Raw genomic sequence first — 26,652 nt, 5'->3', positions numbered from 1 at the left:
TTAGGACTAGAGGAAGCTAGAATCTCCTTACTAGAAGACACAGTCAGTACTATGAATATAACCCAAAGGAAGAGGAAAAAACTATTAAAGCACTACATGTAAGGTTAATTATCTCAAGGGAAGATCATGGAGAAAATCTGAGAATTGTAGGTTTCCCACAAGGGCTGGAAAAGGGAGGCCTGTGGAATTTTTACCTACCATGTGGCCCGTGCTTTTCTCTCCTCTCTCTTGATCAGAACTTAGATACTGAGAGCCCACCTCTCCTTTGCATCCAAACCCTCTCCAAATGCAAAGCCCCAGGCCAGAATTGTTAGATTTTAAACATGCAATACTAAGGAACTCATTCTTAAAAAAGCCTCTGAACTGAAAAACCTAACATGAAAGGGACATAGGCTGATGATCTTCCTTGATTACACTAAGGACGTGGTGGAAAGAGAGGACTACATTCAATAGATCTATCCACGCCATAGAAAATACAGCCAGGATGCATTAAAACAACATTAGCAGATCAGTCACTGCAGTGAGAGAATTCAGTTCTCAATCTAACAACAAACTGTACAGGGCAAATCCACCATTTTATCTCCTCCTTCCCAGGTGTCATTTCTTTGAAGTGCCCTGGTTTCACCAGCAGAGGGAGACAGCTGGGGAGCAAGATGGTGGGGACAAGGATCTCATCTTTAACTGAATTATGCCCCTGCTGGCGCTCCAGCTGGACTCGGAAAGCAGGCACGGGTTCCAGCTGCTGCTGCTGGGAAGTTGGAGTGCTACAATAGGGCCACACCTGTTTTGCCTACATCTACCCTACCTCCCTGTCCCTGATGATTCCAATGTACTGGGGTACACCCACCTTTGAGACCCTGACTCCAAGTAAACAGCTTCACCCGATGTGGGGACTCTTTACATGCATGGATTGGCAAGGCTCAACAGAGATGTGTGATTTTGTTTTCTATTAGAGGCACCTTCCCTCCCCCTGGAACCTTTTTCAACCCCTCCTTGCATCAACAATTTTACTTTCCTTCATCCCCATTTAATTTTCTATATTTCAGGTTTATAGTAAATCTGGAAATATTCAATCCATTTCCCCTAAACCTACAGGATTCCAGATCTAAACAATGTAATGAAAATTTCAGTTTAAGGATGAATCTTTTCAATTCCCCAACTGTAAAGAAATGTGATCTTCTAAAATGTTATCCAAGAAGAAAGAAAAGGAGGACTCGTGGCACCTTAGAGACTAACAAATTTATTTGAGCATAAGCTCCTTTTCTTTTTGCAGATACAGACTAACAAGGCTGCTACTCTGAAACCTATCCAAGAATAGTTATTATTGCTGGGTACGATTTACCAAATTACTGATAATGTGTTAGTATGAGTGTCAGTTTTTTTTCAGTAGTATTAGTTCAGGTTCTTTTCTTTAGTTTTTATTTTTGGAAAATGAGTTGAAATATATGTTATGTTGATTTACATTGCTGATGTAATTAACTATTGAGCAATGGCATTCACACTATAATCCAACATGGACAAAGCTCTAGTGGGAAAAGTTTAAGAACTGTTCTACTTATGAACTCATCTACAGATAATCCAGTTATGCCAGAATATGATTTAAATGACTATAGACTTGTTCTTCAGTTTAGATGCTAATCTTCCTTCAGAAACCATGCCCTCCCCTGAAATGAAACTATTTATTCTTTAAAATGTTAGAAAGAATCCAGTTACACCATGGTTTTTTTTTTTTTGTTGGGGGTGGGGTGTTTTAGGAGAGTGACAAGGCACATGTTCGTAAGTCCTCCTAGACTTATTCAAACTGAAACAGGACCTAAGTTATGTATTTTTTATTATGTAGTTTTGGAAAACTTAGAAAAACTGAGAAAAAGAAATGATCAATCTTTTAGCTTCACTGATCTGTCTTACTCTGTCCCCTTTCCATTCCCTTTCATGTCCCTGGTGTGGTGAGGGGGAACTTAGATATAACTTTCCTAGATCTGGAATTAACAATGGCCCAAGCAATGACACTATTCAGGCACCTGATAGAGAGATATTTGACCTAAAAGCACTCTTTAGGGCTAATAATATATTTTGTGTTTCTTGGAACATCAAAAGGGTCAATCACCCATTAAAAAGAAAAAGAATTATCACTAATCCAAAAACAGTAAAAGCAGATATTATCTTCCTATAGAAAACCCACCTTAATGGCTTAGAGGCAGAGAAATTTAGGAGAGAATGGATATTTAACAATTTCTCCTCCACAGTCAAAGGTCCAGCAATAGTGTTTCACAAAAGACTCAATTTACAAATTCTGGATGTAAATAAAGATAAGGAAGGTAGATTTTTGGTGGTGAAGGCTATGATCTCTGACTCTATATACCCTAATTATTGTATGATTATGTATATAGATCAAATAAAGATGATCCAATTGTTTTTAAACAAGTTTTTTTCCAAAATTAATATCCCACTAGAACCAATCATCATAGCAGGAGATTTTAATGAGCTGTTTGACACTTTTTTTAGATAAATGAGGCCGGCCCCAACATATACAATCACATGCTAAAAACATTACAGAAGATTATATGGAAGAACTGGGGTTAAAAGATGTATGTTGGTTGCAGACCACCACAATGAAAGATTTTGCTTTTTTTTTCTCCCCACATTCCACATATTCACACACAGATTTCTTAATTTCTATGATTCTGATGTACTCACTGCTTAATAATGAAATCAAGTCTATCATGACCTCTGATCATGCACCAGCGTTACTACAATCTTCCCCTCCCAAAACAAACTGGACTTGAAGAAGATGGAGACTGTACTTTTTCTTTTGAAAGATATAGTTCTGAAAATGTTTGTCACTGAAGAAATTTTGTTGTTCTTCAAAACAAGTGACACAGAGTGATCCTGATCCACCCTAAGGGATACACTAAGTTTTTATTAGGGGTAGGATAATTTCCTACTCAGTAGGTAGGAAGAGAGCTAGCCAGGATTGGCTCCTGGAATTAACTGAATGACTTACAGCTATGGATTTAGAATGTGCTAACTACTCCTCTGTAGAGCAAATATAAAATTAGAGACTTAAAGTTGGCTTAAGTTTGGTTAAAGAAATAACTAGCAAGTAAAAGAGAGGCCTTGAAAGTACTGAGTGGTAAGGCCACAAGGAATGGAGCAGGGAGTATGTGTGGGTCAAAAAATAATTAAAGAGAGAAAAAAAAGTTTCTAAAAAGAAGGCCTCTGCCTGAGAGGGATGACTGCAGTTCATTTTAAAGAAGACAAAATTTTCTTAAAAGGAGACAACGATGGCCTTTCCCACTCCATATACCAGTGTTAACTTAAAAGTAGAGTTGTCAATTAATCACCGTTAACTCATGTGATTAACTCAAAAAAAGAAAAGAGATTAATCGCAGTTTTAATCGCACTGTTAAACAATAGACTACCAATTGAAATTTATTAAATATTTTTGGATATTTTTCTACATTTTCAAATATACTGATTTCAGTTACACAGAATACGAAGTGTACACTGCTCACTTTATATTATTTTTTTATTACAAATATTTGCACTATAAAAATAAGAAACAGTATTTTTCAATTTACCTCATATAAGTACTGTAGTGCAACCTCTTTAGCTAGAAAATGCAACTTACAAATGTAGATTTTTTTGTTACATAAAATTGTACTAAAAAAACCAAAACAATGCAAAACTTAAGAGTCTACAAGTCCACTCAGTCCTACTTGTTCAGCTAATCGCTAAGACAAACAAGTTTGTTTACATTTACGGGAGATAACACTGCCCGTTTCTTATTTACAATGTTACCAGAAAGTGAGAACAGGCATTCGCATGGCACTTTTGTAACCAGCATTGCAAAGTATTTGGCATTGCAAGGTATTTACGTGCCAGATATGCTAAACTACAGAACCCAAACCACCAAAAAAGAAAATCAACCTTCTGCTGGTGGCATCTGACTCAGATGATGAAAATGAACACGTGTCGGTGCACACTGCTTTGGATTATCAGCAGCTTAGATGCATGTCCTTTGGAATGGTGGATGAAGAATGAATGGACATGTGAATCTTTAGCGCAGCTGGCATGTAAATATCTCGTGATGCCAGCTGCAACAGTGCCATGTGAACGCCTGTTCTCACTTGCAGGTGACATTGTGAACAAACTTTTTGTCTGAGTGTTTGGTTGAACAAGCAATATGACTGAGTGGACTGCGGGCAATAAAGTTTGACATTGTTTTATTTTTGAATGCAGTTATTTTTTGTACATAATTTTACATTTGAAAGTTCAACTTTTATGATAAATAGACTGCACTACAGTACTTGTATTAGGTGAACTGAAAAATAGTATTTCTTGTTTTTTACAGCGCAAATATTTGTAATAAAAATAAATAAATAAAGTGAGCACTGTACACTTTGTATTCTGTGTTGTAACTCAAATCAATATATTTGAAAATGTAGAAAACATCCAAAAATATTTAAATAAGTGAGATTCTATTGTTGTTTAACAGTGCAATTAATCACGATTTATTTTTTAAATCACTTGGCAGCCCTAGTATAAAGAAAACAGACTGACTTCAGCACGAGCCAAATTTGCTCATTTTAGACTCAAACATACCGAGAGTCGGGGGAGAGAGCAGGGAAAATTCTTACATACAGATTAAAAGTGAGAGGTTAAAGTCCCGAATAGTATCAATCAAATCAGAACAAGGGCAGGTTACTGCTAATCACAATCAGTGATCAATTTTTGAAATTCCATTTGACCCAGAAGAACTGAATAATTTTGTTAAAACTCTTAACCTCCCACAGATCTCAGAAGAGCAGCTGGGCAGGCTGGCCTCTCCTTGCAATCAGAGGAAATAATCAAGGCCAGGAAAGAAATGGGTCTCGGCAAGACCCTGAGCCCTGATGGCCTACTGATAGAATTCAATCAAAATCTCAAAGAAATTCTGGACCCTAAGCTGTTGTACATTTACAAAGATGTACATTACCTTCTACTATGAGGTAAGCACTAAATACTGTACTAATTAAACCGGGTAAGGAAGCGCAAAAGTGTAACAGCTATAGACTCATCTCTTTAATCAATACGGATATAAAAATACTTTCAAAAATATTGCCTAAGAGGCTTGAAAAAGTAACAACTGATAGGGTTCACCTCAAATCAGGGGGGATTTGTTAAAGAAGGCATGGTTCAGATAACACATCAGTTGATTAATGTTATGGCATTCCATCAACATGCTACAAATTCCCATGCAATCACTTCACCCAATGCAGAGAAAGCCCGTGACAGAATGAACTAGCAATATCTGTTTCTTACCCTGGATACATTTGACTTGGGGAAACCCTTTATTTCATAGAGCTGTTATGTTTCAATCCCAACTCTCGTACCCTAAGAAACAGCGTAATATTTTCCACCTTTGTTCTGTTTTAGGGAAGTAGACATGGATGCTCCCTCTCCCCACTCCCATTCAATCTGGCATTAGAACCACTTGCAGTACTAATTAGGGAACACCAAGGTATTCAAATCAAATCAACGGCATTGCTATGGGTACCCGCATGGCCCCACAGTATGCCCACATTTTTATGGCTGGCTTAGAACAACGCTTCCTCAGCTCTCATCCCCTAATGCCCCTACTCTACTTGCGCTACACTGATGACATCTTCACCATCTGGACCCACGGAAAAGCAGCCCTTGAGGAATTCCACCATGATTTCAACAATTTCCATCCCACCATCAACCTCAGCCTGGACCAGTCCACACAAGAGATCCACTTCCTGGACACTACAGTGCTAATAAGTGATGGTCACAACCACCACCCTATACCGGAAACCTACCGACCGCTATGCCTATCTATGTGCCTCCAGCTTTCATCCAGACCACACCACACGATCCATTATCTACAGCCAAGCTCTGCAATACAACTGCATTTGCTCCAACCCCTCAGACAGAGACAAACACCTACAAGATCTCAAGATCAAGCATTCTTAGAACTACAATACCCACCTGCTGAAGTGAAGAAACAGATTGACAGAGCCAGAAGAGTACCCAGAAGTTACCTACTACAGGACAGGCCCAACAAAGAAAATAACAGAACGCCACTACCCATAACCTTAAGCCCCCAACTAAAACCTCTCCAACGCATCAAGGATCTGCAACCTAAACTGAAGGACGACCCATCACTCTCACAGATCTTGGGAGACAGACCAGTCCTTCCTTCCAGACAGCCCCCGCAACCTGAAGCAAATACTCACCAAAAACCACACACCACACAACAGAACCACTAACCCAGGAACCTATCCTTACAACAAAGCCTGTTGCCAACTGTGTCCACATATCCATTCAGGAGACACCATCATAGGGTCTAATCACATCAGCCACACTATCAGAGGCTCGTTCACCAGCACATCTACCAATGTGATATATGGCATCATGTGCCAGCAATGCCCCTCTGCCATGTACATTGGCCAAAGCGGACAGTCTCTACGTAAAAGAATAAATGGACACAAATCAGACGTCAAGAATTATAACATTCAAAAACCAGTTGGAGAACACTTCAATCTCTTTGGTCACGCGATTACAGACCTAAAAAGTGGCAATTCTTGAACAAAAAAACTCCAACGACAGACTGCTGAATTGGAATTCATTTGCAAACTGGATACAACTAACTGAGGCTTGAATAAAGACTGGGAGTGGATGGGTCATTACAGAAAGTAAAACTATTTCCCCATGTTTATTCTCCCTCTCGCTCCCCCTCCCCCCACTGTTCCTCACACGTTCTTATCAACTGCTGGAAATGGCCCACTTGATTATCACTACAAAAGGTTCCCCCCCTCAGCCCCCCCCCCCCGGCTCTCCTGCTAGTAATAGCTCACATTACCTGATCATTTTTGTTACAGTGTGCATGGTAACACCCATTGTTTCATGTTCTCTATGTATATAAATCTCCCCACTATTTTCCACTGCACGCATCCGATGAAGTGAGCTGTAGCTCACAAAAGCTTACGCTCAAATAAATTGGTTAGTCTCTAAGGTGCCACAAGTACTCCTTTTCTTTTTGCGGATACAGACTAACACGGCTGCTACTCTGAAACAAGGTATTCGAGGAATCAAATCAGGAACTCTGGTGACAAAAATCCTTCTATATGCAGACAACATCCTATTTATTAAAAACCCAGGTCAGTCTATTCCAAATATTACAAACGATAGATAGCTTCAGAAAATTCGCTGGCTACAGGATTAACTAGGGTAAGTCAGAAGGAATGAAGATCTCGTTAGATCTAGCTGGAAGTAGCTCTCCTATAGGGACATTTAGATGTCCCTATAGGAGAGCTACTTCCAGCTAGATCTAACGAGATCTTCATTTTGTTCCCTAAGGAAATTAAAAACATAGTCAAGGTTAACCTAGCCCCATTAATCATGCAGTCAGGAAACATTTTAAACAGATGGAAGGCACTACCCCTCTCCCTTCAGGGGTGGGGGTGGAGGAATGATACTTCCCAGGACACTTTTTATTCTGAATTCCCCCCTTCCCACATATTCCTTTTATTTTACTGAAATCGACAACATGTTCAGGTCTTTCTTGTGGGTGCTTGTAACAGAACATCCTTCCAAAGATAGAAGCCCTCTGTCAATACAGGTTGGTTTAGATCTCCTAACTTCACCGTTTATGGTAAGGCAATTTTTAGCCAAGCAGCACAGTGCTGTGTTCTTTGTGCTGTACAGCCCCAGACTCCAGGTGGAGGCAGAATTGGTTGATTCTTTACCCATTCCAATGCGCTGCACTCAGATTACCACAGATTCCCTAAAGAGCAATTACCAACTGTTGTGGCAGCCAGAAATACTTGGCATACCACTTTGAAATTTAAAGACTCCCCCCTGCCACCTTCTATATACCAAGGCCTCTATCTGAAGTAACTTGAAACTTTGGCCAGATGGATTTGAAAAGGGATTTTGACCATCAATTTATTGAAAATAATACTTTCCTCCATTTTAGAATAATAAAAGGAAGGTTTGGTCTAGAGACTAAGAAGTGGCGGCAGTATAGCCAACTCAAACATGCCGTCTCCCACCTGTTTCGCCCCAATGCCTGAGCTACCCTGACCCACCTGAACTGCTTTTATTTCTCCAAATATTATCCAGATTGCCAAGACCTACGGCAACACTATATATACATACTTGGCCAGCAAATTTGAATTAAACATGGATTCCCTAAAAAAGAAATAGAAGGAGGAACTAGACCAATTATTCTCTGCTAATGGAAACACATTTTAGTCAGTGCTCCGAACTGCTTTTTGAACCTCCACTTAAGATTAATCCAGCAGAAAATGGAGGCAATACTGGACACCTCTCACTGTTCAAAACAGGTGCCACTAAATCAGACAAATGTTGGCACTGTAATTCAGCAGATGCTAACTTAACCCATGTGCTCTGGTAATGCTCCTATCCCTGTATATTTTGGGCAGAACTTAACTGCAGAGTTATTTTTTTCCTATTAAATAAAATTGTGTTACAAGCTAAACGTACTACAAAAATGGAAATCAAAAAGCAGCCAACAACTGAAGACTAGAGCACAGACATAATAAGCTTGGCAACTACGGGAAGAATTGTATACTGAAAAAATTCTCAGATATGGAATGCTTTCCTGTTAGTATCTGAATGATCCTATTAATAGCATGGGCCCCACTCTGAGTTCCCCCTCCTCACCATCTCTATCCCCTTCTTCGGAATATTGTTTCTATTCTTTACCTTATTTTAATAATTTTACTATAACTAGTTGGATTTTTATAATCAAAATTGTTTTCGTAAATTGTTTAATACAAATGATTTATAATTTAACTGTTCAGATTATATATAATTAAATATTTCAGGTAATAGTTAAGGTTAGGTAGCAAATGGTTAATATATTATGAGAAGTTCTTTATAGTTTGTATGTTTTTCTGTGTGTGGATATTTTAAAAATGTAATAAAAAGAGTTGTTAGAAAAATAAACTAAAAATGTACATCTTGCCTAAGTGACAACTAAGAATATGATCACAGCCAACAGGAATTTGAAGGGGGCAGACAGCAAGGAAGAAGAATGGTTCACTGTATGCACAAGATGGTATGAATTGGATTAATTGAATTCAACTGACCCAAGAGGAAATTCAGGATGATTATCAGGAGACATTGCCTAACTGCAAGGCGTATTAGATCACTCTTTGGAAATTACTGAAACACCATTGCTTGTGACATTTAAAACTAGCCAGGGCAGTGTTATGGAGAATAAACTGGATGGAGAAATCTTGCATTAGCTGAGCAAGAAGGCAGACAAGATGTAACTTAATAGGTTTCCTCCCCAGCCCTCCCCAAAATCTTCTCAGTTCCATGATTCTGTCTTCCATTCACAAGGAGTTACTTGGACAGAAATTTGATCTACTTTTAAATATTGTTGTACTGATGGTGGTGTATACTTAAGTCCACCTAGCCAGTGAATTCTCCATTTCCTGTGACAATTTCCAGAAGATTTAAAAAAAAAAATTGAGTGCTCCCCCTGCTGGATCTGTGGCAATGGTTCAGTAACTATTCCCAGGACTATGCTTGATATCAATAATACATACACAGCTTAAGCTGAGCAAATACAAGAGACTGGGGGGTTGGCAGGAGAGGGGGATGATGTCACACTGGCCCTTTCCTAGTTCTGATGTTCAAGGACAGCGATGACATACATACACCAATACTCAAAGAGACTCTTTACCTTAATATGAAAGCACTGAGATAAACTTATTAGTTTTACTATAAGCTATTAATAAGAACAGAGATTTAAGTGATACTAAGTAGAAAAAACAAGGAAATGGTTACAAACAAAACATGCTTTTCAGTGTCCAAGACTCAATTTTAGCAAGCTATAATCTTTGTCTAAACAGCTTTCTCACTTACATCAAGCTAGCATCATCTCCAGCCCTTTCGGCAGAAGGATCCAAAGTTAACAGAATCAGAGACTGCTATCCCCTTTGTTCCCTATGTGATGGATAAATAGAATGTCTTTTTGCTCTCCTTGTATTTCCCAAAGTCTACGGTCACTGCCTGAAGAGCCAAGAAACCTTCCTGGGGGTTCAGACTTTCACGTGTTCCTCAATGTGCTCACCAGGCTGTGTCCACCACCACTTGTTAACTTGATTGCTTTGTTACCTTGTATGTAAATGTACTTGCATTGTCATCTGCCTGTAATCAAGCCAGGCAGATCCACATTCCTTTGTCAAAGGCAGATTTGTTTATTCACTGCTTCCAAAACATATTTCAAGAACTTATTTCCAGCATACACACATAGCTCTATACATAAACTGTATGTACATTGCACAATTATATTCATGACCACTGTGTCACCAATTTTTATATGATACCTTAAAGACACTAGCTAAATATTCTGACCACAGTGTGTTGAAGGTGCCCTTTGCCAGTTAGTATAAAGGGGCTCTTAGGGTCACACTTGGATTGATGCTTTCTTCACTCTTCTTCAGGAGTGATATCCTATGCAATAAGGACATTAGATCTGGGTACGAAGAGTCCTAACCTTCCCCATCTCTGCTGTCCCACACCACATCCACTAGTGGAAAAATAAGATTTAAATCAAGGTCCGTAGTGTAAAGTCCTGAGAGTAAACAACTGCCGTCCCTGGCAGCAGCAGATTAACCCACATTTTCAGCAACATTCTTGTCCAGATCTTGATTCTTCTTGAATGAACCATATTCTCTAGAGCAACAGAGAGAAACTGCCATTCTAGAACAATCCAATCCCCTGACAGTAGCCAATGCCAGATGTACCACAGAAAAGGCATAAGCTTTCCATGATACAGAATGTTGTATCTGGGGCTGGGTCCCGCGGGCCGTAGTTTGCCCACCTCTGTACTAGATGCTTAACTTTTTGCTCATGATTTGTGTCAATCTTATAACATGGGAGAAATATTTCCGGATAGTAATCTGCTTATGCCCTAGAACAGGGTGCATTGATTTAAATCAGCAATTTAAGTCACCAAGTAGAAAGCTTCAATTTAAATGATCAACTTTAATCAACTTTTCCATTTGTACTTCAGTTATTTTCTAAAGAAAGGTGCATTCTCATTGGTTGATATAGCCTTTAAAACATGATTTACAACTAAATAGAGCCTTTACACCATGTTCAGTACATCTTTTTGCTACCTAGGAGGGGACTCTATAACTATATATGTTTATTTAAGCAAAACAAATATTTTCAGATTCTTATTATAAATTTTTAGTATGTTAGAAAATAGTAAGTGATATTTTGCTTATTTACTAGATCAGGCATGGGCAAACTTTTTGGCTGGAGGGCCATATCGGGTTTCCAAAATTGTATGGAGGGCCAGTTAGGGGAGGCGGTGTCTCCCCGAACAGCCAGGTGTGGCCCAGCCCCTGCCTCCTATCTGACCCCCCTGCTTCTCACCCCCAGTCGGTTCCCCCGGGACTCCTGCCCCATCCACTACTCCCTAACCACTTCTGGACCTCCCACCAACCCTCCCCTCTCATTCCTGATTGCCCCCCCCCCCGGGACTCCTGCCCTCTGACCGCCCTGTCTCCTATCCACACCCCCGACCCTGACTGCAACCCCCCCCACCCCCTTACCGCGCTGTCTGGAGCACCGGTGGCTGGTGGCGCTACATCCGTGCCACCCAGAGCACCGGGTCAGGCCGCGGCTCTGCAACTGCACTGCCCAGAGCATTGCACCGGTGTCGTGGTGCGCTAAGGCTGCGGGGGAGAGGGAACAGCAGGGAAGGGGCTGGGGACTAGCCTCCCGGGCCAGGAGCTCAGGGGCTGGGCAGGAGGTCTCATGGGCCGTAGTCTGCCCACCTCTGTACTAGATGCTTAACTTTTTGCTCATGATTTGTGTCAAGCTGCATTAGGATGGTAACTGGTTTAATTAAACAAACAGCATATAAAATTTAATTAAAGAAAACCTTAAATGTTTTAGATATATCAACTTCTCTTATCAAAACACGTTTCACATTTACAACCAAATGATGTACTAAAGGAATAGAGGGATTAATTGTGGCCAGTGAATTAAGCTGAGTATTTCAAGTCAGCCTGGGAAAGTTTTCAAATATACCTAAGTGAAAGTGATTGGAGCTTAAATTACTACTCGCCTTAGGCCTTGTCTATAGTACATAAGTTTTGTTGAGAGAAGTCAGCTTTTGTTGACAAAACCACAGAGGTGTACACACTGAAATGCTCCTCCTGCCAATGTAACTCCCCTGCTATGCTGACATAATAAAACCACCTCAACTAGAGGTGCAGGGCTTATGTCAGTGTAGTTAAGGCAATGCAGTGTCTGCATTCCTTAGAGTGGCTGTTAGCTGTCATTCTTGTCAATATCACGGCGGAGCCTGAGGCGGCTTCCCTCCTGCTCCTAGCGGGGAACAGGGTGAGAAGTCCCCGGTGGCTTCCCTCCCACTCCCGGTGAGAAACGGGGAGGCGGCAGCCTGCCGGTTGCCTGTGGGGCAGCCAGGCTCCCAGTGGAGCTGAGATCAGGCTTTCAGATCTCTAGACCAGGTTCTCAGATCTCTACACTGCTCCTCTTAGGTCGGTGGAAGCGCTCCTGGTGAAGGAGCGCACCACAGATCCAAGGAGGATAGTGTGGCCATCAGCCACTGCAGTAATTAATGTGGGGGTTTTAAGTCGACCTAACATAGGTTGACTTATCTTTGTAGTGCAGACACAGTCTAAGTCTCTTGAAAATGAGATAACAGTCTGCTAAGTTACTTAGGCTTTCCTTCAAACTTTTAAAACTAGTAAATTTTATGCCCTCCCTCCTCATTTTTATTCCTAGACTGGAAGAGAGACAATTTTTTCTGCTTTTTCAACTCCCAATCAATTTGAACTTTGAATGAATTAGTCCAAAGGAAGAACATATTCTCTGTGCCTGCAAAAGAGGCTACTAATGTCAAAAGCTGATTTAGCGCTTCAACAGACTCTGGTTCCAGGTGCTTAGCTAGTGACTTCCAGCAGTTCAATGGTGTAACTTTCTTTAAAGCATCATAAAACGTGTACTGCTTAAATGGTTCACTTCCAGGCCTGAAATTTCTTACGGTTGGCAAGATTGATGGGTGATTATTCAATGCTCATGTCATAGCAGCATCTTCTTCAGCAGCCTGGCATCTACCTGGTACTTTCGGTTGAGAATACTGGCAAGAAAATGAGGTGGAGTAAATGCTTGATCCATCCGATTTACTGCCTAAAATTTAATTTTGGTGCTGGGTATTTCTCTCTTCAATATCTCAAAGTTCTTTCCAAATTTTAACAGCATTAGCAATTCAGCAGCAATCTTTCTGTAGTTTGTCCAAGGCTATGAAAATAGGTTTCAGTATATTTATCAAATCTTCTACATTTCCTTTTAGTCCGATGTTGAATACTTTGGCTGTGAGAGTTCCATCTATTTTGTCTCAATTTTCTTCACAAAATTATCTTCAGAATAGGCTAGTTCTAAATAAACAGCTCAAAACAGTCAATCACTGACTTCCATCATACATCTTGAGGGAGAATTAGTTTAAATGCTTCTATTCTCTTCAGTGAAGCTGGAGCAAAGTGGTTGTTATGGAAGCATTTTGCAACTTTAACTACTTTTTCCTTTATTCTTGAAGTTGTATGCAACTCTTTAGCTAAAAGATGCATCAAATGAGCACGTGCCGTCATGAGATGCATCAAATGAGCACGTGCCCATCACTATCTTCTAGATTTCTTCTCATCTTTGCTACATTTGCCTCATTGCCTGTGACAACGCTACATACTTGACACTTGAATTTTTGTTCACAGTTTGTTATACCTTTTACTGCTACTTCTTTTAAGTATTTGCTGCATGGGCATTTCCTGCTGTATCAATTGTTTCTGTAAGAGACAACCCTATCTCTGTTGTCATATAAGCACATATTACTGGAGCACTGTGTACACTGTTCCATGCATCAGATTAACTGATTTCCCCATCAGTGTTTTTTGCACACTGTTCAATGTCCTTCTCACAATCACCTTTCAGCAATGTCTGCTCTGCTAGATGGAGTGTACCATATTTGTAATGATTGAACCATGTCAATGAAATATTTGTTCTGAACAACATGAAAGGGAAAACTGTGCAATCTTTTCATTTACGGAGTCTTCCTGGAATTTGCTGGTCCTGATGGCAAATTCATGCCTTTCTTAACTGGATTATGATGAAGAAAGCATGTTCTGATGCAGTTAATTTACTGTCTGAAGTATTCAGAGTAACAGCCGTGTAAGTCTGTATTTGCAAAAAGAAAAGGAGTACTTGTGGCACCTCAGAGACTAACCAATTTATTTGAGCATAAGCTCAACATCCGACGAAGTGAGCTGGAGCTCACGAAAGCTTATGCTCAAATAAATTGGTTAGTCTCTAAGGTGCCACAAGTACTCCCTTTCTTTTTGTCTGAAGTACGTTTAGTTGCAGCACTGTTGGTGGTAACAGCAGATGACACTGAAATTATGGACATTGCAGATGATGGACATTCACAACTCCTTATGTCTAAGCAGAGACCCTGAAACAAAAAGGTAAAAAAGTCACCCTCACTCACTCGTTATTACTAACGGCACTGCTTTAAAAAGATTGTAAATGAAAGATTTTTCTCCTACTGCAGCTGTCTGTACCACCGTTTAAATGGTATTTATTCTAAACTCAGTTTTACAGGGCAAACAATTAGTCAATTATACAAATCTTAATCTATTTAAACCCTTATCTCTAGCAACATACCAAACAACTTGGGAAAAAACCATATTTTAAATGTTAAAATTCATAAATGACGAATAAAACTTTACTTTTAAAGAGGAAATCTTCACCTAGGATATTTGATTATACGGAACAATAAAAATCATTTCTAAAGTCCAGTAGTAATAGTAAAAATTTAATTGACAAACACTCCCACAACAAACTAACATACCAATCATATTTTGAATAAACATTTTGAAATTCATAAGTAATCTACCAAAAACACAAATTTATGACAATAATCTAAGTTATCATTATTAGCATAGTGAGACATGGAAGGCAGCCCAAAAAATGGTGCAAAAATAAGTTTACTAACCAGCTGATCCAGATTGTTCAAGCACATCATCTTCAAAGTCACTGTCTTCTGAGGAGCAATTTTCATAATGTTGTTTTATTCTGGCAACCAGGCCTTGCATCTCTCTTGCTCCATTCACAGTTGCCATGAGTTACTTTTTTACCCAGAGGTACAGGAATTTCTTGAAATATATTCCCAAACAGGTTCTTTTTTAGAACTTGCAGCCATGGCCGTTTTTCCCCCTCCAGTTCCTAGGTGTTAAAATCAACACTAGAAGCTACACTGAAGAATGTTGCCCCTTCTTCCCAGAGTCCTACTTTGACAAGTGTTGCGCCTTTCTGGTTGCATACTCTGCTCCTTCTCTCGTTACATATCTCACTTACCCTACTCCTACCCCAGAAAAACAAAAGAACTAACAATCCAAGACTTCTGGTAACATAACCTATGTGCCTGTTGCACTGCAGTATTTTATTTGTTTAGAGACAGAGAGGGAGGCAGTTGAGAAGTTAACGGATTTCTGTTTGTATCTGTCCATGTGCATATACAAGTCGACAGAGCAAGGCCATTTACCTGAAGTGCCCAGAACCATCCAGAAGCAAGGGCTGGTAGTTATTAGGCAGATCAGTGTTTTTCCATGAGCTGGTGGTTGGAGTATAAATATTCATAATTTGAGAACTGAGCCAAAGCTCAGGTGTGGAGAAGCTATAAAGTAGGAGCTTGAAACCACCCAGATGGGTTCAATGGATAAGCCTGATGAGATACATGATGGTGTCTCCTGGAGTCAGAGGCTGGACCCAATGCCTGTGATAACTTTGTCAAGTCTCTTCACTCAGTAGCACAGCTCCTGGATCCCCCACAGGATCAAGCCCTTAATACAGTACATGACCTACTGTGCCATATTTATTAACCTCAAAAGTTAAATTCCTTCCCCTCCAGATTCTTTCTTTATATAGAGAAGCAGTCTTTAACTCAAAGTGGGTCATGGATTCAGCGTATTTATTTAAATGTTTTAAGAGACTATAATAAATTTAAGCTTAAACACATTTATATTAAATATTTTATATTAAAAAGAAAAATAATTTAAGCAAAATTTATTTATTTATTTTTTTAAAAAAGCATGGATTTTTATCCACCCTGCCTTGAAACATGAGAATTGACAGGTCTTGTAGTTATAACATGATTGAACCACGTTCAGTTTGCAGAAGCAAGCCTCATTCATATGAAGTCCTCTCTATGTTAAGGAATCAAACAGCTGCTAGCAATAGGTTTTTCTGAACTGCTGTTTTGAACTGAAAACAGATTAAGTGACAGTATAGACAGGAAGTGTCACAGGAACTTGGCATCCAAGCACAAGTCCCAACCATGCTTTCTGTAACAGTGGTTTTGTTACCATTTACATTAGCAGTTACATTGTTTTTAGCACAGGTTCAAAGGGAGCCACTGCAGACAGCTGCGGTTCAGTTGCCTAGTGTAAAAGGAGACAAGTATTCTATCGCTTTTTCAAACTCAGTGCTGCTGGATCTTGAGACACAGGGTAGAGCGCTCAACTGATCCGGGGCAGGGGGTGGGGGGGGGAGGGGAAGAAATGTGAGAACTGGCAGCAGCAGCACCCTCCATCTAATGAGTAGACTATGAAATTAAAGGAAAAGTTCTTGGGCTACTTACTGGTAGTGAGTGAAACCCAGGGTAGGTAAGGCAGCATACTGCTCAGCAAAATCAGCCAGCCGGCTAATCACCGTGGCGAGCTGATGAGAGTGGGGGATGGGAAAAAACAGTCAGAGAGTCAGAAAAGGAATTGCAATGTAGAGAGAAGTTACAAGTGAACCTTGAACTGTCTTGCCACAGCGCTGACACATGCTTAAGCATGATAGTGGTGGGGAACGGATTAAGAAGCATAGAACAACTTAACAGATCAATTTCTACAGCCACTATGAAGCTTCATGTTTATGTCACTTGAGGTTGTATGCACAAGTTTTGCTCTCTGTAAAACTTAGACACACAGGAATGGTTACACCAGATTGTAACAATAGCCAGTCCAGTTTGTTTACCACCTCCACCAGCACCTGCTGGGTGAGTGGTTAACCATTTAGTTCTCTCTTTTCAGGACTGGGACAAGTAAAATGAAGCCACTTCCGGCTCAACAGACCCTCCCACTTCCATACAACCCCTCAGGAATCAAGAGGCCTTGGGGGAGGCTGGGGAGAGGCAAGAGATCACATGGAGCTAAGGACTGCCCACCCACGCCACAGTAGTCAGCCACTTTTTCCTGGGTGTCCAAGTCCCAGAGGAACTCCACCTCACCAGCACCCACCCAGAGACCAACTAGGATAAACATCATTCACCCAGAGGCCATCAGCTGTGTCCACCCGCAGGATGCTGCACACACCACTTCTCTCTCACCTTGGGCAGCAGCAGGTTGAACCCATCGCGGAGAACAATCAGGTCCTGGAAGGAACGAGTAAAGAAAGTTCAGTTCAGCTCTGCTTGAGAGCAACCTGCTCACTCCCCTTTCTCATTTGTGGGAGGGAGAGGTAGGTTCTGGCCTCTCTGAACACACAGCTACCATGGATAATTAAACTGCTCTTCCCTCCCAAGGAATCTCCAAGAAAGAGCCTCTCCATTTCTCATCTTAAAACTCACACTTTCCTGAATCAAAACGCTGTAAAAGAGGGACCTTCTTTAAGCCAAGGAGGACTGGATATTTGTCAGGGTCCATCAATGTCATTGCTTCTATATCAGCCAGAAGGGGGCCTGCAGAGCAACATGAATCCTGTTTCAACCCTCTTGGGTGGAAATCATGCTTTTGTAGAATTCCTAGTGCCCCAAGGGAATGAGACTAAATCCTAACAGCCCCATATGGAAATACAGGCACTACTTGCCACAGATCTACAGGGCTGTTTCAAGACTTCACTTCAAAAAGGCTGGCTAGTCCAGTAGAGATTTCCTTTTCCCTTCTCTGGCGCAATCAAATATAACTGAGTCCAAATGGCATGGGAAAAGCAGCTGCCAAAATCCAGGCAAAATGCAGGACTGCCACAGGAGAAGAGCAAAACTGCACTACCAAGTCTCATTGAACAAAAGGAACAACAGTGGTTGTGCTGAGTTTGGGAGGGGTCGGGGAAGACAGCAACATGCTGGGGAATAACACTATTTTGTATGGTTTCAGAGTAGCAGCCGTGTTAGTCTGTATCCACAAAAAGAAAAGGAGTACTTGTGGCACCTTAGAGACTAAGGAATTTATTTGAGCATAAGCTTTCGTGAGCTACAGCTCACTTCATTGCTGAATGCATCCCATAAAGTGAGCTGTGGCTTGCGAAAGCTTATGCTGATATAAATTTGTTAGTCTCTAAGGTGCCACAAGTCCTTCTTTACTATTTTGTATTAATTTTGTACAGGCCACCCCCAAACCCTTGACAGAAGCAAATGCTGAAGAGCAGGACACTGTGTGGGGGATTTTTATATAAAATTCTTACCCATTCTATTGACCCTGAATAGCTCTTCTACTACTGAAACAATCCAGATTTTCCATATAACAGTTGAAAGCTCATGATCTGCATATGTCAAAAGTGGCCTTGATTTCTCAAATCCGTGAGCTGGTGACCAACTGGCATGACCAACAGGTCATGCAGACTTTTTTTCTTTGCGCAACTCACATGATTGTGAGTTTCCCTAATTTAAAGCAACAGATGACACACAAGTGCTGTTGTTTGAGGATAGATCTTGCTTCATGCCAAAAGAGCACAGCATTGCTCTACAGCTGTCGGTGTGTTTAGGAGAATTAGAACTCCAGCTAGCACTGACTAAAATAGTCTCTAATGAGATTGGAACAGGGGGAATTAGCTCCAGAAGTAAAATTAAATAAAATTTTCAAAAAATTCTATTTGGAGATTTTATTTTTAAAAGTAAGCTGATTTTAAACGGTCAAGTGAGCAGCATTTGGTGGGTTCTGTGCAGCTCTCTAGAGAACAAACTCAGAGTATTGTTTTACCGTGTTATCGCCCACATAGCAGGAAGTGGCTCCAAGATGAATGATAGCAGCAGCTTTTGGACAACAGTGGGCAAAGGTGTGCACGTGAGCCATCACATCATGACGCAACCTCTTCTCCTCCTCAGCTGCCATCTTGAAGTCTATGTTATCCAGGTTTGCTTCCATCTCTTGGATTTGCTCATCTGTGATAGGCAGTCCCAGTGACTGAAGGGGGAAAAAAAAGCAAAAACAAAAAAGCTATCTCCCTCTGACAGAAAGAGCCCAAACCAGATGGAGACAGAAGCAATACACACTTTATCCCCATATAACTCCTCTTGGATTGTCAATTAGATATTCTTGTGAGTAAAAGGCCACACAATAGGACGGTAGTAGCAAATGATTTAGTTCAGAGATTCTCAAACTTTTTCAGTAGGATAGCCTATTTATTAGCGTCCCTTGGTCACCATTCCCCTCCGAGCCACAATTACATAACATCCTTGTGACAATAGCAGCAATTGCTGTCATGGAAAAGCACTTTCAGGAAAGTAATGCATCATAGCTTCTCTTAACGCAGTTTAGTGGCTGGAAAGGAGAAGCATCACCTTGTGAACCTGCCAGAAAAACTTTGCAGACCATCAGTTGTCCACAGTTTGGGAACCTTTGCTTTATTTAAGTACCAAGCCCTCTTTCATGTTGCTTGTAACTTTCTGAAATGTTTTTCTTCGTAGACCTCATCTTAGCTCAAAACTAAAATGTCTCGGAAGTTGGGGTAAATCAGTTCAGTCACTTGTCTTAGGCAAGTGAGGAAAATAGGACACATTTTCCACTTGAAAAAAATATTGCTACACTTCCCCAGGCCCCCCGCCACACACTTAATTTACATAAAACTGGAGTAGCAGATTTCAGACTTGGCAGACTGTTAGTATTCCATGCGGAACAGCCATTAGGCTGTGCTCGAAAAAATCAAAGTCATTTTAGAGGGACAGCTACTTTTAAAAAAATTACACTTGTTTGAAAAGTTATTATACCTACTATGTTTTACAAGTAATACCTTAGAATATTATAGTTTAAAGATGTATAATTAGGCAGTTGGATTCCCATTCTGTTTGTGTGCATCTTTCATACAGCAACAGGGGAAAATTAAAATGGGGAAAATATAATAAATCACAAGAGTTAGCAGGAATCCACAAAAACTAACTAGCTGGCAAGTTGATATCATTCCTTTAAAGTTAAAAGGTTTAAAGCTAGGTGTTTGCACATGCGCATATGTAACTGTATGTTTCAATTGTGCAGAAGTGCACGTCTCACAGTCTGAGCTGGCAGATGGAATTTTGCTATATTCCTTATTGTCTGGTCTACACAATTATTCTTTTGTACAAATCTCAAACATGGAATTGTGCAAGTTATCAAGGTTAAGAACATAGGTTCTCCTAATTTAACAGTACTTCCACTTTTATGCAAAATGGCACCTGCTGGCACTGTCCTGCAGCTCTTTCCTTTTAGTGAGAGAATTAATGCAACAAAACACACTGAATTCTCAACTTCAGTGCTGGATTAAACACATCTCAGGATAATCAAAAGATAAGGATTTGAGACCAACAATAACTCAGCCCCACTGCTCATACACTGTATTTTTAGTTCAGTGATTTTCAACCTTTCCTATCTGGGACCCAAAATCCATCCACAGTTTGGGACTCATCCAAATCCCACAACTCTTTGGGGCAGCAAAACCTTGAATCACAGCAAGAACTCACAGCTGGTTTGCATGGAGGCACTAAACAGAGAAGTCTGAGTGTTAGAAGGATTTGCTGGTAGTCGATGGTGCTCTGCCTGAGGATGCATCAAGCTCTGCTCCTGGTGAAGGACTGAGAGGAAAGAATGGACTGCAGTGGGACAGCTGGGACAGGACAGAAATGGATCTGTGGCAGGGCAGCAGCAGAGAAGGAAAGTAATTCTTAGTTATTTCCTTAAGTCAAAGTTTCAGAAACTGTCTGAAGCCTGCACCCAAAAAAGGGAAAAAAAATCATAAGGAAGGGATGCAACCTAAGCTGGATCTCAAACAGGTTATTAGGAGAAAGCAGAAGCCTACAAAGAATGGAAGACGGGATGGATCAGCAGGGAAAGATACCTGCTGGAGGTCAGAAAGTAAAGAGAAAAAGTGAGAACTACCAAAAGCCAAGCAGAGTTGGACCTTGCAAAAGAAATTAAACTTACAGTAAAAGGTTCTATAGCCATATAAAGAAAAAGAAAAAGAAAAAAAGTGGGATTGGCTGAACACTGAGAATGGGGTAGAGATTAAAGATAATCTAGGCATGGCCCAACACACATACTTTGCCTCAGTTTTTAATAAGGGTAATGAGGAGTTTAGGAGTAGTAGCAGGGTAACTAATGGAAATGAGGATATGGAAGTAGAAATTGCTACATCTGAGGTGGAAGTCAAACTCAAACAGTTTCATGGAACTAAACTGGGGGGCCCAGATAATCGCCATCCAAGAATATTTAAGCAACTGGCACAAAATTACAAACCCAATTGCAAGAATTTTTAATGAATCTGAAAACTTGGGGGTCGGACCCTGTGACTGCAGTACCTAGTTTTAAGAAAGGGGGAAAATATGACCAGGAAACTACTGGCCTGTTAGTTTGGCCTCAATTGTATGCAAGGTTTCAGAACAAATTTTGGAAGAGAAAGTAGCTAAGGACATAGCCTAAATGGCAATTGGGATAAAATACAACATGGTTTTACAAAAGGTAGATCATGCCAGACCAACCTGATCACCAAGAAGATAACGGATTTTTTTTTCAACAAAGGAAATGCAATAGTTTTAATCTATCTGGATTTCAGTAAATTTTCACCTGGGAAATTATTAGTTAAACTGGAGAAGATGGGGATTAATATGAGAATTGAAAGATGGATAAGGAACTTGCTAAACAAGGAATTATAACAGGTCATACTGAAAGGTGAACTGTCAGGCTGGAGTGGAGCTCTTCAGGGATTGGTCTTGGGAACAATCTTATTTAACATTTTTATAATAACCTTGGCACAAAAAATGGGTGTGTGCTAATAAAATTTGCAGATGACACAAAGTTCGGAGAACTTGCCAATATGGAGGATGACCAGAATATCATACAAGAAGATCTGGATGACCTTGAATACTGGAGTAATAGAAATGGGATGAAATTTAACAGGGGAAAGTACAAGGTCATGGCACTTGGGACTAACAAGAATTTTTGCTATAAACTGGGCACTTATCAATTGGAAGCGACAGAGGAGGAGAAAGACCTGGGTGTACTGGTTGATCACAGGATGACTATGAGCCACCAGTGCAATGTGGCCGTGTAAAAGGCTAATGCAGTCCTAGGATGCATCAGGCAAAATATTTCCAGTAGAGACAGGGAAGTGTTAGTACCATTATACAAAGCACTGAGACATCATCTAGAATACTGTGTGCAATTCTGGTCTCCGGTGTTTAAGAAAGATGAATTCAAACTGGAACAGGTACAGAGAAGAGTTACTAGGATGATCAGAGAAATTGAAAATCTACCTTATGAGATGAGACTCAAAGACCTTGACTTGTTTAGCCTAACCAAAAGAAGGCTGAGGGGAGATATAGTTGCTCTCTCTAAATACATCAGAGGGATAAATACCAGGGAGGGAAAGGAGTTATTTAAGTTAAGTGCCAATGTTGACACAAGAACAAATGGATATAAACTGGCCATCAACAAGTTTAGGCTTGAAATTAGATGAAAATTTCTAACCATCAGAGGAGTGAACTTCTGGGACAGGCTTCCACAGGGATCAGTGGGGGCAAAAAACCTAACTGCCTTCCTCTGCATCATGGGACACAGATCACTTGCAGGTTTAAACTAATGTAACTGGTGGATTCTCTGTAACTTGAAGTCTTTGAATCATGATTTGAGGATTTCAGTAAATTAACCAGATGTTCTGAGTCTACTACAGGAGTGGGTGCGCGAGGTTCTGTGGCCTGCAGCGTGCAGGAGGTCAAATTAGATTAATGTGAAGGTCCCTTCTGGCCTAAATCTATGAAAGATGTTTTTTCATTCAGTCCTGCTTGGTTTCTAGAACTCCTGATTTTGTTAAATATTTGTTGTTTCTCAACCCTGGGGTGTAACCTAGAGGACTCAAGCTTGCAATGCACTTTTGAGCCATTTCCCATGGATTATGAAATATTTGACATAACAGATTATGCTCTTAACTTTCTATCTTTTTACACATAGTACCTTATTTGCAACCTAGCAGATGTAACTCAGATGCAGAAGTCTTAATTTTTGAATCAACTGACTTGTTAATTGAAGATCTCAAGATTAATGTAATTTTTCTGCATTTAACAAATATGAATGTCAGAAACCCCTAACTAGTCAGAAAGCTCCAATGGTACACAGCATTTTAAAAGCTGTTTTCTTTCCAGGAGGAGGAATCCAGCTGTCTGAAGTGTTTTGAGATATGGGGATCTAGTATTATTGAACCCAGAGGGGAGAGCTGGTGAGGCAGAGGGATTTCCTGGAGAACCCATTAGCTAATTACTACCAAAATGGAACTAAAACAATATGCTTCAGGAAGGGCAATAGCACCTTGACTATCCAGACCCAACAAGAGAGTTACTTGGCCCCACAGTGCTGTCACCAAGACATATGGCTACATGGCCATAACTCTGCATCATAACACACAGATAATTCTGTAAGCAATATGATGTAATAAACAGCTAATATCACTGGTGTATTTTACTCTACTAGGGAAGGAATACTGCTATTCAAGTCTCATCTCCAGAAATAGTTATTGGAAAGATTCATCCATCCAGACTCCTGTGCTCATAAACATCTGACCCACATGGAAAAGCCAGTCACGGCATGAGAGCAGAGACAGTCCCACAGAGAGGAGAGAAACGAACCTCAGGAAACAGTTGCAATTGCTACCAAAAAAAAAAAAAAAAAGCGCACTCAAGATAAGGGCAGCGCCACGTGAAACACTCCTGTTGCACACCCACAAACACCGACCTAGCTGTGCCTGTGCCTATACTTAAAATTTTGTTCCCACCAGTGTAACTGCTCCACTATGACAACTTAACACCACCTCTCCAACCAGCGTAGAGTCAAGATTGCCGTACACAGGCTACCAGCATATAGACCCAGGTGCCACAGACACCAGCAGCAGCTGCCTCTGTTATCCTCAGGAGTGAGATATCAGCTAAAACCACCACTGGGGGTGGAAAATGGTGCTAGTATTCAGTTCCATTGCCCTATACAAGCCCACCCCATCCCTCCTGAGAGCCATACTCACCATGGCTGGTGCTGTGACTGGCGCAGGGCTGTATCAATCCCAAGGAGAAGTGAGAATGCAGTGCTTACACCTTGTGGGGATCAAGGAGAGTGAGTTCAGTATCCTACAGTTTGATTTCCGTTGTGAATACACTGAAAATGGTACCCCGTGTGTTGTGTCTGCAGCTACTGGTATTGTGGCCTTCAGAGGTTTTGTTTACACTGGAACTTCGTCGACAAAACTTTTGTCGTTGAAGGGTGTTAAAAAACAACATCTCCCCAAACGACAAAAGTTTTACTAATGAAAAGTGCCAGTGTTAACAGCACTTTGTTGGCAGGAGAGCGACAAAACTGCTGCCGCTTATGGAGAATGGAAGTTTTTTTGTTGCCAGGAGAGCTTTCTCCTGCCGACAAACAGCAGCTACACTGTGCGGCTTTTAGCAGCATGGCTGTAGCAGCACAACCGTGTCGCTAAAAGCGAGGTAGCGTACACAAAGCCAGAGTCTTCCCCTCCACACCTACAGAACATCTAAGCCAGATAAGGAGGAAAAAGAAGAGGACTCAGGATGACATGTTCCAGAAGATGCTGCAAGTCTGTGCTGCATCAGAGAACGAGACCAAAGCCTGGAGGATGACCGCATGGAGAAGGAAAGAGTGGAGAGGAGGAAGGCCCAGGAGTCCAAGTAGGACAAGGAAAGGGAGATGCATCGGGACATAATGGGGCTTCCCAGGCAGCAAACAAATGCTACAGACTCTGGTAGACCTGCAGGTCCAAGAATCCCAGGCTCGCCTCCATCTGCAACCCATAGACAACTCAATGTTGGGACCTCCTTACACCACCCCTTGACATTCCACATGGCATCAGGGAACCTGCATTACCCCCTACCAATCCAATCTGCGGGAATTTAAAGACAATCACAGCCGCACATACACCAAACTGTGAAAGACACGGTTGGTGTATGTGTGCCTGACTGTTCATAAGTTATAGAACTTAATAAATTAAGGGAACACAAAGCTCTAATTTTTTTCCCCCGGTTCATGTTGCAAAATAAAATTCTGTTTTCTGGAACATAAAATCAACTTTTTGAGTTCACAAAATATGCTGGCTGGTGCAGAACATGTCTGACACCCACCAATTTCCTATTACTTCATTTTGTCACAGAACCCACACCATCATTCTCAGACAATATTAATATGTGCATTGGCAATGTTATATTCTTACACATACAGAACTCACTACAAGATTCATACTGGGCTGCAAAAGAGCAAGGCCAGGTAGAGCAACACACACTACCTTGGCCCCCATTAAAATGGTCTTTCAACGCCTCCCTGAGCCACACACCTCCGTGCTGAGCTCTTCTTATAGCCCTTGTATCTGGCTGTTCAAATTCAGCAGATAGCCATTCACTCCACCTCCACCCTGGGGTAAACTTTTCCCCCTTTGCTTCACAGATATTATGCAGCACACAGCTGGAAACTATAAGCATTGGGATTTTTTTTCCCCCCACTGAGGTCTAATCTTGTAAGTAGACAATGCCTGCGACCCTTCAAACGACTAAAGGTACATTCAACTGTCATTCTGCAGCTGCTGAGCCTGAAGCTGAAGTGCTCCTAGGTGCTGTCGAGGTGGCTGTTATATGGTTTCATGAGCCATGTTAGCAAAGGGTAGGCTGGGTCCCCAGGATCATTATTGGCATTTTAACATTCCCAGTGGTAGTCTGCTGATGGGGAAAGTAAGTCCTTGCTTGGAGATTTCTGAACAGTCCTGTGTTCTTAAAGATGTGCGTTTCCCACACTTCACTTCCCCATCAGTTGTCTCCTGTTACAGGCACCTAACTAGAAATACTGCACATTTCCCATGATGGAGAGCAGAGGAAATTGTTTGTGATTATGTCTAACAGTCTGCAACTGACCAATGACCGAGCCAACAAGTGCTGAGTGTGGCTAACTCCCACTCCACTTCCAGTCCAGGATTGACAACATAATGGTGTAACTCCTCAGGAATGTGAACACATGTATAAAAATAAAAGTCTCCCTCCTCCCAGTGGGGCCAGAGTGCTCAAGATATCACAGGACAACTCCTACTCACTGGAAACAAAATTCTATTTTGAGAAGGCAGAAGAAAAAGGGAGAGCTGGCAGAGAGAAAGGAAGACAGGGAAACCCATAAGCACAAGGTTTGGGAGTCCTGAGATGTCATCCTGGCTCTATCATTGACTTGCTTTCTGGTCCTGGGCAAGTCATATAATTCACTTCATTCTCCAGCAGTAAAAATGGTGATAATTAATTATCTACTGCACAGAGGTGATGTGGGGATTCATGCTTCTACTATGCTTTGAACACAAAGTGTCAAATATTATCAACTCCTC

General features: G+C 41.0%; 1 protein-coding gene across 2 annotated transcripts in view; it reads right to left on the bottom strand.

The window, feature by feature from the left end:
- Positions 1-26,652, bottom strand: part of ADSL (adenylosuccinate lyase) — a 46,500-nt gene that overhangs the window by 9,379 nt on the left and 10,469 nt on the right. The window contains exons 2-5 of one of the 2 annotated variants that reach the window (XM_073327032.1): positions 24,307-24,376; positions 19,032-19,235; positions 17,444-17,488; positions 16,709-16,788 (exon numbers count right to left, since the gene is read on the bottom strand). In XM_073327032.1, the coding sequence (XP_073183133.1) occupies positions 16,709-16,788; positions 17,444-17,488; positions 19,032-19,235; positions 24,307-24,309 (332 nt within the window). In that variant the 5' untranslated portion in view covers positions 24,310-24,376. The remainder of the gene's footprint in view (positions 1-16,708; positions 16,789-17,443; positions 17,489-19,031; positions 19,236-24,306; positions 24,377-26,652) is intronic. The other variant, XM_073327026.2, reaches the window with a different exon arrangement.

This window comes from Lepidochelys kempii, chromosome 1, assembly GCF_965140285.1.
Source record: "Lepidochelys kempii isolate rLepKem1 chromosome 1, rLepKem1.hap1, whole genome shotgun sequence".
NCBI classification, from domain to species: Eukaryota; Metazoa; Chordata; order Testudines; family Cheloniidae; genus Lepidochelys; species Lepidochelys kempii.
Note: the sequence above shows the minus strand (reverse complement) of the source record. Positions and strands in the feature narration are given on the sequence as shown.